Source organism: Penicillium soppii (assembly GCF_028829465.1).
Source record: "Penicillium soppii strain IBT 18220 chromosome Unknown utg000006l, whole genome shotgun sequence".
Classification (NCBI taxonomy): Eukaryota; Fungi; Ascomycota; class Eurotiomycetes; order Eurotiales; family Aspergillaceae; genus Penicillium; species Penicillium soppii.
In genome coordinates this window covers 20,014-34,850 of record NW_026643236.1, presented here as the reverse complement: position 1 = coordinate 34,850, position 14,837 = coordinate 20,014, and the positions used below count along the sequence as shown (strand labels likewise).

General features: G+C 42.1%; 5 protein-coding genes across 5 annotated transcripts; 1 reads left to right on the top strand and 4 right to left on the bottom strand.

Annotated features, from left to right (window-relative positions):
- Nucleotides 1-1,355: 1,355 nt before the first annotated feature.
- On the bottom strand, nt 1,356-2,089 carry N7529_007371 (uncharacterized protein; the record flags this gene model as incomplete). Its single annotated transcript, XM_057242898.1, has 2 exons — nt 1,356-1,768; nt 1,864-2,089. 2 exons carry the CDS (start codon nt 2,087-2,089, stop codon nt 1,356-1,358), a joined length of 639 nt encoding a protein of 212 aa, XP_057094436.1.
- Nucleotides 2,090-2,125: 36 nt separating this feature from the next.
- Nucleotides 2,126-3,017, bottom strand: N7529_007370 (F-box protein; the record flags this gene model as incomplete). Its single annotated transcript, XM_057242897.1, has 2 exons — nt 2,126-2,175; nt 2,234-3,017. The coding sequence occupies 2 exons, from the start codon at nt 3,015-3,017 to the stop codon at nt 2,126-2,128; spliced, it is 834 nt and encodes a 277-aa protein (XP_057094435.1).
- Nucleotides 3,018-3,349: 332 nt separating this feature from the next.
- N7529_007369 (uncharacterized protein) lies at nt 3,350-3,547 on the top strand (the record flags this gene model as incomplete). The annotated part of the gene is made up of 1 exon (XM_057242896.1): nt 3,350-3,547. The coding sequence occupies one exon, from the start codon at nt 3,350-3,352 to the stop codon at nt 3,545-3,547; it is 198 nt and encodes a 65-aa protein (XP_057094434.1).
- Nucleotides 3,548-9,749: 6,202 nt separating this feature from the next.
- N7529_007368 (uncharacterized protein) lies at nt 9,750-11,416 on the bottom strand (the record flags this gene model as incomplete). The annotated part of the gene is made up of 3 exons (XM_057242895.1): nt 9,750-10,016; nt 10,363-10,421; nt 11,170-11,416. 3 exons carry the CDS (start codon nt 11,414-11,416, stop codon nt 9,750-9,752), a joined length of 573 nt encoding a protein of 190 aa, XP_057094433.1.
- A 60-nt stretch (nt 11,417-11,476) lies between these two features.
- On the bottom strand, nt 11,477-12,137 carry N7529_007367 (uncharacterized protein; the record flags this gene model as incomplete). The annotated part of the gene is made up of 2 exons (XM_057242894.1): nt 11,477-11,749; nt 12,033-12,137. 2 exons carry the CDS (start codon nt 12,135-12,137, stop codon nt 11,477-11,479), a joined length of 378 nt encoding a protein of 125 aa, XP_057094432.1.
- Nucleotides 12,138-14,837: the final 2,700 nt, after the last annotated feature.

Below are 14,837 nucleotides of genomic sequence, written 5' to 3'. Positions count from 1 at the left end.
TGCCCAGGCGAAGTCTCCCTCCTAGGCGGAAAGAAGGTGTCACTTTATTCGTTAAATTTACAGAAGTTACTTAGAAGTCTATATAATAGTTTAGTGTTTAATATAGAGCTTATGATTAATAGACGTTCCTTTTCTATTTTAGTACTATATGATACCGGAGCAGATAGTTTAATTTTTATCGATATAGCTTTAGTAGCTTTGCTATACTAATAGTAAGGTCTACGAGTTTAGAGGTTAGAAAGGCAGTGCCTAGTGAATAGATTTGATAGCAAGCTAGCTAGACCTATTACTTATATAGTTATTCTTTTAATGTGTATTAAAGGGCATGTCTACTAGTAGGTACCTATACTAGTAGTAGATCTTAGAAAACACGACTTGATACTTAGACGAATATAGCTAGCGTAATATAACGTTTTACTCGACTGTCGCCGTCGTCGAATGATTTGGCTATATGAACCAACCTTATTTAAGGGAGTATGCAACTAGATTTCCCTTCCTACTCCGATCACGATACTTAAGAAGCCTATTCTAATAAGCACCGCTATTACGTATTAAGTAGATGCAGACCGACGAGACAAGCTACTTAAACAAAGTATTGACCTTTTACCACGGAAGTATCAAAATCACTAATAGTAAAGAGCAAACCTCGAGAAAATGTAGAGAAATCTGAGGAATAACGACCTATTACTACTGAATATATCTAAGTTTAACTGTCTACTAAATATTAGTATTATCGGTCTTATAGTATATTAGAGACTATAGGCAAGATCACTTTCTAATAAACGTATTAAAGTAATATTTGACACGGTGAGCGGGGGGCCAGAAACGGCTCCCATTGCACCGCCGTCCTGAATGGGAGTTTTTCCTGGGCCGGCTGAATCTGCCCGCATTTGAGCAGACCATCCAGGAGCTCCGTGGTATGCTCCATGATCGCGTTTAGACCGGACTGGGACTCGCTCAGAGCGTGTAAGGTAGTATAGCGGCCTATCTGGCCACTTGGGATTGGGGGGCTGGGGAGGAGGGGAATTGAGCACTATAGATGAGAATGTGAGGACAGATAACTGCCCCTAATGTGAATATGAGAGAGATTTGGCCGGCGTGCCACCATACCATTGGCGTTCTTATGTGTTTATGTTTCATTCAACAATGCAGACGGCGTTCTCTCAGGTGTAAGGTAGTGGCACCTGTGCATTGATTTTGTTCTCTTTCCAATCAACTTAATCTCATTTTCATTTCGTTCAAGAGTAGGTAGTAATGTTCACGGTAACAATACCACCTCGGGAAGCCATCGGCTCCCCAGGTGCCGGATCCCAGGGTTGAGTCTCCCCGCCGCCCTAAGCTGCGCACTGAGCGACCTAGATACGCATGTCAGGCGGCCAGCTTCGAAGTATCACAGAAGCTTCACCCTCCCACCGGGGGTGAGTTCTCACATCATCCAAGTCGAAGTTCCAAGCCTTCGCAACCCGGCCATCTGGCTGATATGGTTCCAGTGGATAACATTCCCATCCCAAGGTGATCTCAGTCTTATTCTGAAGATAGAGCTTGAACTCAGTCGCAGAATGGCCTTCCACTTCAAATTTCATGCTCTTCAAACAGGGCATACGTCGGGCCGCATAGCCAAGCGATATGAGAAGCCGATGGAAATATTCCTCAGTTCTCAATTCCGGTAAGCCCCATCCCGCTTCAACATCGCATATTTCGTCTTCCCAGTTCTCTATCTCGTCGATTGCGGCCTGGGCCTCCGGCGTGTTGTGGAAAGTCGTTTCCCCTATTCAGTTCATTCGTTATTAAATGTAGGCTTTCTGGATCAAATGCAGGTTGATTCTTCTTGCTCCCTTCTTCCAGGAGATATGGATATCTTACCTGAAGGATAGCAGGATGGCACAAACTCAATCTCCAATGTCCTCAGATGAGGCCAATTCAAGTGTAAGGAGTCTAGTTCAGGCTGGCCTGTTTCATCCAAAGGACACATAAAGTCATATGGAACACGAGTGTTGTTCAACTTCAATTCTTCGAGGTGAACGCTAAGATGTCGCAAATTTATGCTCATGCTATCAACCCCCGAAGGGATGATATTGAGCGTAGGCATGGAATATTTCTATGGGCCGTCTTTCGCTCCTTCATATTATAGCACTCTAAGGCTCCTTGGAATAGAACCGATTAGAGAAGATAATGCTGTGTAGCTCTTAGCTTAGTGCTAAGGAAAGTCCACGGTAGAAAGGTTATAGCTTACCTGCACGACGTAATTGTATATACTCCAAGTGGTCCGGACGAACCCATTCGTTAAGATTCAGCTCTAATTCAACGAGTTTCGGGCAGTGTTGAATAATAGTTTGCACTACACCCGTCCAAATTTGATGATGATCGCCCCAGCCGGGATCATGGTTTTTGAACGAGAGCTTCTCAATACACGGAACAAATGGTAGATCATCGTTGAGAAACTGCGCCCGATACGGGGGGACCGAGAATGTACGTCCTGTTTTATAATCCCAACAATATTCACCGGCGATGTCCCAGTCCTCGGTGCGTGGTTCCGGTGTAGAGCCACGTCGCCGCCCTCGAAGGGCTAGATTCAATTTCAGATAGGGCGTCTGGTTTGACTCCCATGAGTGAAGTGTGTGGAAAAGGCTGAGCATAGCCGTCTGAAAAGCTAGATCATTGGCCTTCCTCACGGGGTTTTCGATACAATAAGCTTCGGGGTCCCTCCACTCTTTACGTGTAGTCCAATCCAAGAGTTCGTAAGGGACAAGGATATTGTAGTCAAGATTTCGGATCCAGGCTTGCCTTCCAACACCATCGCCAGATGTGAGCCTTTGGAAATCTGCGAGAGAAATTCCGGGTTGCCCCTCTTCTTTGTGCTCATCGTCACTATAGACAACTAGACTGGAGTAAATGAGGGACTCAAAATTCGTCTGCCAGAGGCGACAGACGCAAGTGCAGGGGACTAGAGAGGTCGCATCGTTTTTCAGAAATGTTGCGATCAGGTATAAGATTTCCGGGGGCAGAGGTACAGTCATGATGTAGCTGAGTTGTTTTGGCGAAGAGTAAAGCTAGGGAGTTAATTGGATCGTATACGATAGATCTGAACTAATACTAAGCCAAAGAGTGGAAAAGAAGAGAAATGAAGAGAAATGAAGAAAACAGATTAAAGAAGATCCAATCTATACTTTGAAAAGTCCAATTTTACATTAGCTCTGTTTTTTTGTACCCAGCGCTAAACTATATTAGGCCATCACATGATTTCCAGATGTACCCTGTTTTTTAAATGGTTTTTTACACCTACGTTTCATTACCAATTTCACTACCAATTTCCAATATTCAGCCTCCATATCCAGCCTCTATATTCATCATGTCTATCATCTTTAATACCCTGCCTCTCCCACCGCCTGTCTCTGAATTTGGCGAGCCCTTCTATCGCTCCATTAAGCAGGCTATTGAGGCTATTAACATGTATGCCCAGCCCCTAGGCTTTGGGATATCTAGGTCGTTAAAAGTGGCCATAACCATGATCGATAACCCGGACATACCTTCGCTATCCTCTAAATAAGGCAGATCGAGCGGTTCAGATCCCGAATCATTGCTGGAATCCATTAAGGCTCCTCGCCATCTATAATATCATAAGGAATCAAGAATCAATGTGAAGCAACGGACGAAGAATTCACCCTTGATCCTAATAGGATTAGGCGCTTTATGTTCGAACATCGTTAATCGGATTTAGGAGGTTATTCACAGATTCAAAACCTACTCAAACAGGATAACGAAGAGTGGATTATTCACTACGATGTGGATACGAACGACTAACTAACCGCGGTATTCTTAGTCCACCGCAGTTCGATTGAATTACTCCGGAGCAATCCCTTTTTTTGTGGATAGACTGCACCTATAAAACCAACCGATATCACTTCCCATTACTTGATATTATCGGCGAGTCTTCGGTTGGTAAGAGTTTGTATATCGGGCCTGCATTTATAGCTAATGAGCGAGAACCAGCCTACAAACAGGTGCTACGATGGCTTAAAGGGCTGTTAAACTAACAGCAAATCCCTTACCCGAAGACAATTATGACCGATAAAGAGAAGCCCTTACGGAATGCAGTTTCTGAGGTTTTCCTAGAAACTAATACCTTGATATGCTATTAGCATGTAATCAAAAATATCCAGGGCCGTTTACGCCCCTAGATTAACAAGGTTATTGTCGCTGAACAACCGGCCTAGTCCCGCACATCTCAGGACCATAAAGATGAGGTTAATCAACAGTGGGATACTATGAAAATCCAGCTAGACCAAGTCTTCTTCGCACACACAAAGGAGGACCATGAACAACGCTGGCAGGGCTTCCGATACCTTTACGAGACATATTACGGAGATATCCTACGGCATATTCACGATGAATGGATAAATCAGGTCCCCGAGGCCTTTCTACGGTTCCATACAAAGGCTTATTTTCATTTAAATGAGCTATCAACGTCCCGAGTGGAAGGTAAGTAAGCATTTAAAATAAACTATTAAATACTAATTTGAATAGGCGCCCATTCAGCATTAAAGCGAGCCCTCCAGGCATCAAATGCTGATCTGCTTTTAGTAGCTAATTCATTCGCAATCACTATTCAACGGCATAACCAAGCGATTAAGAACACAATTCAGCTTCAAAAGACACGAAAACAAGGCATCTTCCATCAATTCCTCCGACCCGTTGAACACAAGATCTCGGAAAAGGCGATATATATGGCCGCCACCATATATAACCGCTTTATGCCCGATACAGATCTCAACAAACCCCGGATTCATAAAGAATGTAGCCGCCCTCGACCGCCTGCCCGTCTCCGCCATCCCCTTGCCACTTTGGGTTTGGCGCCCTCACCCGCACTCCCGTTCGGGTTTAGTGCCGCCTCTAGCCGCTTTTACCGCCCCCTACTATTGACTTAACCCACGCCATATCCTAGGCCAAAAGAACGCTTTTTTCCTACCCTTGAAATTGGCCCCCACCAAAGTTTGTCTGATTTTGCACTGGTGAAACATACTTCATGCACGTTCAGGGAGACTAGTGCCTCGTAGAGTCAGGATGAGAAAATATTCTACACACTTGAGCTCGGTTAGCGGGATATGGCTTCAATTTTCAGAGTGATGGAGCCCAAGATGGATACTAGTCGCTAGACCTGGCTTTGAACCTCCGCATGGGTCCCTACCCCGGAACCTCGAACCTCACCTCTTGAGGTGAGGTTCCAACCTTACTAACCTCCAACCGCCCATTAACCTCCAGAGGTTCTTTGAGGTTCAACCTCCATCGACCCGCATGAACCTGCATATACATAATTTCTTGACGCCTTTCCTCTTTTGGCTGGATAAAATTGATGATTCATCTCTGTTTTTTACAGCTGTTTCGTTAACCAATAGACTTTCCACTGAATACTTTATCAACATAATGAATTATAAAGATATATTCATTGAAAAGTAAATAGGAGGCGTGGTCACCTACAAATTATAGGTAATATTCGATGATATCGACGTGGTGGGTTGTCAATAGAGGTCATCGATAAAATGGCATGTAAAGTTGTGGATATATATATCGCAGACATTGTAAAGTATGTGTATCTTTATTAGTAGAACTACTGTTCTTCAAGAAAACTATAAAGATGTAGTTCAATTCCCCTTATTTTAATATCATTCAAACCGTTATATCCTCTTCTATCACTTTGTCTTTTAGAATTCAGATTAATTGATCTAGATATACCGTGAATCCGGTTCAAATGTCCTAATTATTAGACTTAGACATTCTATTTTTCCTATATTAAGGTTCTCGTTGAGGTTCGTTGAGATTCGTTGAGGTTCGATGAGGTCCATTGAGGTTCGTTGAGGTTAGTTGAGGTTTATTAAGGTTCGTTTCTATAGTGATCCACTATACTAGCGAATCAGATATAGATAGGGCTTATAAAAGTTGATATATCAATTTGAGCATTATGGAATAGGGATAAACAGATGCCCTAAGAAGACCCCGTAACTTCTATAGAATAACTAGTAAGTTCCTTATTATCTTCGCTAAGTTACACTGGTTTACTAAAGTTATTATGTCTCAGATTACCGACGGCTACGGCTACGTATCATCTAGCTTCGAAGGGTTACCTCTAGACGCGCTATAATACCTTACCCCTGACGATACGCTATCCCAACGCGAAAGCCAGTTTGATTCAGTTCTAGACCTTCTAGACCTTCTAGATAACCAAGTCCGATCTCGCGTAGGACCTCGGGCCCTAGACACCCTTACGCGAATCAAGCCAGATAGTATTAACGAGTATATCGTCTTTACTACCGACATATCCGCGGAATTCGTTAACTGGTGGCTTTAAACCGATTTTAGTAAGAAAAAGCGGCTAAACTGGGAGGTTAGCCGTCGCGCAGACTGCTGGACTGGGTTTTAATAAGTTGCATATACTAAAGATAAAAAGCCTGGCGTTATATACAATCGGTGCCGTACAGTTCTTACGTATCCAGCTACAAATCATACTGGAAACTCATCGATGCAGAAGCATCTTGATAGGCTAAGGTGTCGACAGCGAATTACGAAGAAGGGTAATATCTAGTAACTACTTAGCGACGCGGTATGTTCGAAATAGCCTATATTCAATATTAATACTAATTATGAATTCACTATATTTTAGGCCGAGAGAAGACCAGCGCCTCTCTTTACCCAACAAACATGGGAACAGAAGATTCTAAACCTAATCACTGTATCACATTTACCCTTCCTCTTCGTCGAGCACTAAGAATTCCATGACCTTATTTCCTACGCACGGCTAGCACCTATATCACCGAGCGTTCTATTAAGAAAGGTGATTCGCGACCGCCTCCGGGGTTTCGTTATAGAGTATCAACAAGAGACACTACAACAGCTCCTATCTAGTGCAAAAATGTCGATTGCGCTTAACTGCTAGACATCCCCATTTAAGCACGCATTTATGGCTATTATAGGATACTTCCTAGACCAGGAATAGGAGTATCGTGAGGTCCTACTTAGGTTTGAGCTAATTTCTGGATCTTATACTGGCGTGAACCTTAGGGACGTAGTTCTCTAGATCCTACAAAAGCACCAAATCGCTGACCGAGTGCTCGCGGTGACAACTAATAATACGTCTAACAATAAGACACTTATCGCAGCAGTGAATGATTCAATCAAGAAGCTATATATGGAGACGGAATCTACGATTGTCCAAGTGCCCTGCCTTACGCATATTATTCAATTAAGTCTAGTTGATTTGCTTAGTAAAATCAAGGCTTCGCCAAAGAATAATAACGCCGAGACAGAATGGTCTGATGATCGTGTACGTTTACTTCGTGCGCGCTAGCAGAAATATGAGATCGCCGATACTCTAAACAAGGTATGCTTCTATTTATGAATCATAAATTATGATTTAATAACACTAACTATTCTGATTCCTAATAGGTCCGAGGTCTTGCGGTTTATATCAACGGAAGCCCTTAACGTAAGGAAGCCTTCCTAAATACCTAGCCTAGTAATACGCTACGGCTTCTTCTAATCTAGGATGTTCGTACACGGTGGAATTCGACATTTCTAATACTCCGACGGGCGAAGAGGCTTCATATCGTATTTAACAAGTTCTGTTCCGACTATGATTAACACTATTTTACATTAAGTGTAAAGGGGTGGCGATAGATTGACTATCTGCTTTGTATTCTTCAGCCCTTTTTCACGCTCACTACGCTAGTTTGTCGTACTAAAGACTCGAGTATCCACCTTGTCTTTAGGATTTATAATAAGCTCTTCGATCATCTTAAAAGATCGATAGGTCAGCTTCGTCGAAAGAAGGTTCCCTAGAAACAGTTAATGCTTTCCTCCCTCGATACTACGAAAGAGAAACTAAAGAAATACTACGCCGAGACAGATAGTATCGAAGGTAATCTCTATACAATTGGGACGATCCTAGCGCCGTCGAGCAAGATAGAGTTCTTTTTAACAAGTGATTGGGACCTAGATCCTAAGACAGGAAAGGACTATAGAAAGGAATACCGCGAGAGTCTTTAGTCTTTTTTTAAGAGATATAGCCAACGTATACTATTAGAGATGATATAATCTGATAGCCAGTTATTCATAACTGAATCGGAGCTTAAGAAGGCCCTTAACGGCGATTCTTTATAACGATTAACTGCTCCGTAGTACGACGAGCTCACCAAATATCTCTAGAGTGGTAAGTAAGTAAGCCTACTTTGTGAATCATATAACTAACCTTACCTAATTAGATACTATCAAAGGATCTATTCGGATTTTCTAGAAAGATCATCAGAGGGAATTCCCTATTCTTACAAGTATTGCCCGTGATATTATGTCAATTCCAGCGACTAGTGCCGGAGTTAAGCGTCTTTTTAACTCTGCCCGGGATATATGCCACTACCGCCGGGGGTCGTTAAACCTAGAGACTGTTCGCGATATTATGTTATACATGTGTACAACAAGATTCGATATCAAGGAGGAGTAGCGGCTGATTCTCTAAGAGTATCTTTTAGACTATAAGATAGCCGCTTCGGCCGAAGCACTTGATGTCCAGACACATGCTTTCGAGGTAATTAGTGATAATAAGGAGGATATTAAGATACGTCTTGATATACCGGCTACTATATCAATTACGCAAGCAACTCCAGACGTACCGCTACTCTTAGTAGTCGCCGCTAGAAAGCGGCCTGCAGTTAATTCTGACGATAAGGAAGACTCTGATGCCGATGAATTTGCGGAACCAGATAAGAACAGGGTATCACCCTTACCTAACTTCCCTAATACGCAGCATCGTGCATCCGGTAGAATACGGAAGAAGTCGAGACTACTAGATGGGTATATAGCTTGATTACTTAAATCTTGACTCTTTAGAACTATAACCAGACACTGCACTATAGATATAATATAAATTATTGATAATTAAAAGTTGAAACCCTAATTCGAAGCTGAATCCATGATATGCACTAAATCCTCCTGTAAGGGCATACATTAATGAACTTCTGTTTTATAATTACGAGAGAATACAGCCTATTTCTACATAATTTATGTAGTTGACCCTAAGTCACGTTTTTTACCTATTTGTCATACTTGTTGAACCTCAGGTTCACCCGCGGGTAACCTCCATAAGGTTCGGTCCAAGATAGAACCGCCCGGAGGTTCTAGGTCATGGAACCTTAACCTCCGGGTGGGTGAACCTCCTTGAGGTTCGTGAGGTTCACCCGCGGTTCCTAGCCAGGTCTACTAGTCGCCCGGTGTAGAGTAGTATCCCAGTCCACATTTTTTTTAAAAAAAATGGCAAAGGCAAGCGTCGTAAGCCCGAGGGGTCTAGGATAACAATTCAAGAACAAGCCGTTTTGCCTCGAAATATTTCTTTCCTGAATTCCATTCCTGTGTCTATCTCTTTCCTTGGCACGGTGTTGCACCATTCTACGTAGGCTTCCGCAAAGCCCACAAAGCCCAAAGCCCAACCCAACCCAACCCACGAATGGGTTGGGCTTGGGCCCGATTCTTGAGCCCACGATTGGCTTTGGGCTTTTTTTTTTGGGCCCACGGCCCATCGTGGGCCCCCAATGGGGGCCTATCAATTAACAAACAGTGCAAACATACTGATTTTCCTGTAGTTCATAATTTATGTATCTTTTGCCTTGAATCTTGGGTAATTCATTTACAAATTTTAGTTTTCACGTAAATTAAAACAGTAATTAACCAAATATAAAACATTCTGATTTATTATATATCACTATCTGCTAGTAGGTCTCAAATTCATCATCTAAAGTGATCTTTCTCTTCCTCCCAGAAGTACGTATCCGCGGACCAAACTCTGGTAGTGGTAGCTCAACAGTATGAGTATTAGCAGAGACATGATTACCATCAACATCATCATCAACATCATTATCAACATCGTCATCAACATCATCATCAGTAATCACATCAATAAGATCCTTAGAATCTGCTATAGCTTGCTCTTTAGTATCGCTAATACTATCCGATTCAACATCCTCAGATCTCTCATCCTTCTCCTCCCTTAATGCTTCAATCTCATCTAAAGAGAAGAACTTTTTAAGCTCTTTTGCCTCTTGAATCTCAAGCTCGAATTTGGATGTACAAAGATATATCATAAGCTCTTAGATTGTTTCGGACTTTATACGACCACGGCGATAATAACAGATATCACGAGCAGTGTTAAATAGTCTCTCCACACCAGCACCTGTAGCTGGAATTGAGAGAATATCGCGTGTAAGTAAAGTGATTGCTGGGAAACGGGCTTGGTGCTCTCTCTAGAAGGAAAGAGGCTCAGAATCGGTAACATCTAAAATAATTAGTATCAATAACATTATACTAAATGAAGTTCATACATACCACTGTCAAGATATTAAGTGATTTCATCTCGAACTGGCTTTGCTTTAGACTTTTGGCCACTAAGTAAGTTTTGAAGTAATGAATTTTGCCTTACTCCTATAGAGGAGTCCTTAGGGTGTTAAGAACTAGCAAGATGCTGTTGGTAAGGAACTAATGCATCTCGGAATGAGATACGATATTTATCACGCCATTCTTTATCCCAATCGTCTGATAGAAAGAATTGGAATCTGCTATCAGGAGCTAACATAGTAGCAATTGTATAGATATGCCCCCGAACTTCATCCGTCTGCGAGTAATATTCATCAAGCTTTTGTCGGCCTGCTTTAAGGGACGAGAGCATTTGCTGTTTCCATATAACACGCTTCCGCTTTAGCTGGGATATAGACTTCTCTAAATGCTCAAAAAGTGCATTATAGATCCGGAACACAAGATGTGCAGTTATATCTCGAGTCTTTGAAAGAGCAAGTGTATAATTAAAGAATGGCTTAGTGATGCAAAGAAGATAGTCGATTTGACGCCATTCTTCATTGTTTAATGCCATATCATCACAACTATAATCTGTATAAAAGGGCCCAAAATAGTCACGAAGTCTTTTTGCCCGGCGAAGCATCAGATATGTTGAATTCCACCGAGTTCGCACGTCCTGAATTGCTATAAGTCCTAGCTCATGTTTTTGGAGCTTTAAAAATGCATCCCGGCGCTGTGGACTTGCCCGGATAAAGACTGTAAGATATCGGACCTTGTTTAAGGTATAGGAGATTCCCCGATTCTTGGTTTGTGTATTCGCCTTAGCCAATATAGATTGACTCTCAGTCCACTTAGTCTCAGTGGTGTCATTAAGTGGAGCAGCTTTAAGACAATCAAGAAGCTGTTTCAAGCTTAATTGGATCATATATGCAAGACAAGGGGTCCGGATGATATTAACATCAGGAGGCAAAGCCTGCTGTAGAGAATCAACTAGTGTTCTGTTGTTTGATGTATTGTCTGCTGTTAATCCAAAAATTCGATCTTGGATATCATGATCAACAAGGGTCTGTAATAGTATGGTACTCATATTAGCGCTAGTATGAGCGCTATAAAGAGGTTTGAAATCAAGAAGCACCTCTCGGTACACCTAATCTATATCAATGAAATAGCTAGTAATAGCTATAAATGCTTGTCTAAATGGAGATGTCCAACAATCTAGTGCAATTGATATTTTTGAATTTTCTAGAAGCATTTTGAGGATAGATTGTTGTCGTTCCCTGACCTGGCTCCTTAATTGTCGACGAAAAGTATCGGTAGAGGGTATCTTTGGCTCGCTTAGGCTAGCTCGGGCTCTGGATATCAATTTTCGAAAAGTATAGTGCTCGACGAGATGGAATAGAAGTCGGTTAAGGGTAATAAACTAGAGAATATCATTCTCCCAATCTTCTTATATGAATATTTCGTTAGGTGAAGTGTCCTTAATACAGAAAAATTAATAATATAATAATAAAATAGGACTTTACATACCATTTGTTAAAGAAATTTTGATATCTCTCCCTTCTGTTTATTAAGACCTGATGCCTTTTGACAAGTAGAGGTCTTAAGGTGTCTTATTATAGTAGTTGTACCATAACGCCCCTCCTTCCTATGAATATCTTTTTTAATAGTATAAGGGTGCTTAAGAATTGTTAAGCAATGCTTACACATAACTTTTGCAGTACCATCAATACTATAGGCAACCTAAACATAGTGTTTCTACACAGAAGAGAGGTGATTTGAGTCCTATCCGATCTTGCTCTTAGATCCATAATCGGTTTGTAACCACCATTCTACCTAGTCGTTATGACTTATAGGGTTATATAGTAGGTATAACTTTCGCCGATCGGGTCTAGTGCGTTCAAAGATTGAAGGAGGGACTAGAGGAACTACTGGTCGAAGAAAAGAGCTTTCGGGGATCTTAAGCGTAGGCTAACTACCAGATAGGGTAGCAGGACACTAAGAGGTAGTAAGATAAACTGAATTATCAAAGTCTCCACCATATAAAGATGATGCAAAGTCGGACTGTTGACTTTGGGACATTGTAATATCAGTAAAAAAATCAATAGTAAAGGGATAAAGAGAAGGGAAAGGGATATACATTACAAAGTGATAGATTTATTATTGTTACGAGCCAAGTCTTGATGAAAAAGAGTGCATTCAACTAGAATACTAAACATGGGGAAAGAAAGAAAGAAGAAGAAAGAAACAACACGCTGAAACAATTAAGGTAGTGATGCCTGAGGCCTGAGGCCTCCAATCAAACAATGTAAAACACGAACTACGAAAGGCGGTGGAACACGGCAGAATCGGTTCAGGATCATTGATCTTGAATTCTTCGTGACAACCCCCTTGCGAAATTACATTCAGTCCCTAAATGCTTACTAGTCCATAGAAACAGGCATATTATCGTCGGGATAATCATCAACCACTTGCTCATTTGCTGATGCAGTTTCCCATTCATGCAGACGCTTTAGTGGTCCAGGTTTCGAAGGGTAGCGATCATGGAATTCTCTCAGTTTCACAGGTGCATGCTTAAAATTCCCGGCGGGATACCATTGTAGATCGACATCATGACCGAGCCAATCGACCCGGTATCGCAGCTTTCTGTAATACAGTTTGGAGTCCATGATCTTGTTGACTTCCCATTCGTCAGTTTCACCGACACGCAGTGGTGGTGGTAGATCGGTATGTTGACCACGTAAAGGCTCCGTTATAGCTGCTCTTCGCAGTTTGCTGGCATGAAACACGGGGTGTACTTTGATAGATGGGGGCAATTCCAATTTAAATGAGTGGCCCACTTTTTCTATAATCTTGTATGGTCCACTGGCCATGTGAGAAAGCTTCCTGCTCGGTCTGTCTTATAACCAATCCTTTGTTGTCACGAAAACATAGTCATTCATATCGAAATCCACTTCTCGGCGGTGCTTATTTGCCTGCTAGATCTGCATTTGTTAAGACTTTATAGCTTGTTGTTTTGCTTCTTGCCAAATATCGTGTAATCGAGTGAGCATATTCGATGCCTCGCGCTCGTTGGTTGTTAGTGTCGCTTGATCTCTCTAATCGAAAGACATGATAGGTTCGTAGCCACGTTTAATGAAAAAAGGTGATTTCTTCGTTGTGTCCTGCGGTAAGATTGATGCGGCGAAGTCCACCATTGGTAGACACTCTGACTAATCATCCTGGTTATGTTTAATGTAGGGACGTAGTCTTTGTGCCATATATTGATTGGCAATTTCACTCTGTCCATCAGTTTACGGGTGGTAAGCTGTTGATAGCTTCCTCTGAATACCAAGAATTCGACAGAACTCGGTCCAAAATTCTGAAACGAACTGACCACCTCGGTCTGAAACAATTGAGGACGGAATGCCGGAGATACGGATCACATTGTCAATGAATAAACGTGCCATCTTCTTTGCATCAGTGTCTTTATGGCATAGGATAGATATCGGTCTTTTTGAAAGGCGGTCCACAATAACGAATACTGCATCAAATCCATGTCGGTCCTTTGGGAATGATCGGAAATCCATTGTAAGATGCTCCTATGGTCTTTCTGGGATTTCCAAGGGGTGAAGAAGTCTAGGGGTTCGATCTCTCTAGGATTTTGTCCGTTTGCATACTAGACAGTTGTCGACATACCTCTTCACATCGGTTGCCTAGCTAGACCAGTGGTATCTTGCTAAGACTAACTTCTTTAGCTTCTTAATGCCGGGGTGAGCAACCAATGGTTGTCGATGTAGCTCGTCTAATAAGCGAGCTCGGAGGTCGTCCTGATCGGGCACTTCCAAATTGCCATTATAAAGCAGAAGTTTATTGCTGATAGTCCATACCGTACTACCCTTTCGGGCCATTTCCCGATATTCTTCTAGTTCCGAGCTAGTCTTGTTGGCATGTTTGACACGATCCACAATTGAATCCGTAACTTGTAATAGGGCGACCTGTGTTAATGTCGATGGGGATTCGAAATGACTTTCCGGGAGTAATGCGAACTGTCGACCAGTATCTTGACAAGGTGTATCCTTCCGGGAAAGGACATCTACGACCACGTTTTTCTTACCCGGTCGGTATCTGATCACAAACCTGAATTGGGAAAGTAGCTCACTCTATCGGACTTGTCGTTGATTCATTTGTCGAGAAGTCATAATGTATTTCTTTGCTTCTTGCAATTCGTCAAGTGAAAGCTTGTATAATGGACAGTACCCTGGCTGTGCCTCCGCTTCAAGTATGATATCATGATTAACACCCTTTCGGTGCGGAGGTAGTTTATCTGACTTTCTTTTTGAGAAAACTTCTGCTAGGTCCTGATACTCTGTCGGTAGTGTCGCTCGGATCTTATCTATCTCTGGATCTGATGATGCTAATGATGATTTGATATCGAGGATGTGATCGATTTCGGTAAGCGAAGTGGAAAATACTTTAGTGCGTTTATTAGAAAGTGATCTTGCCTGTAGTCTCTGATATGCTGTAGGACC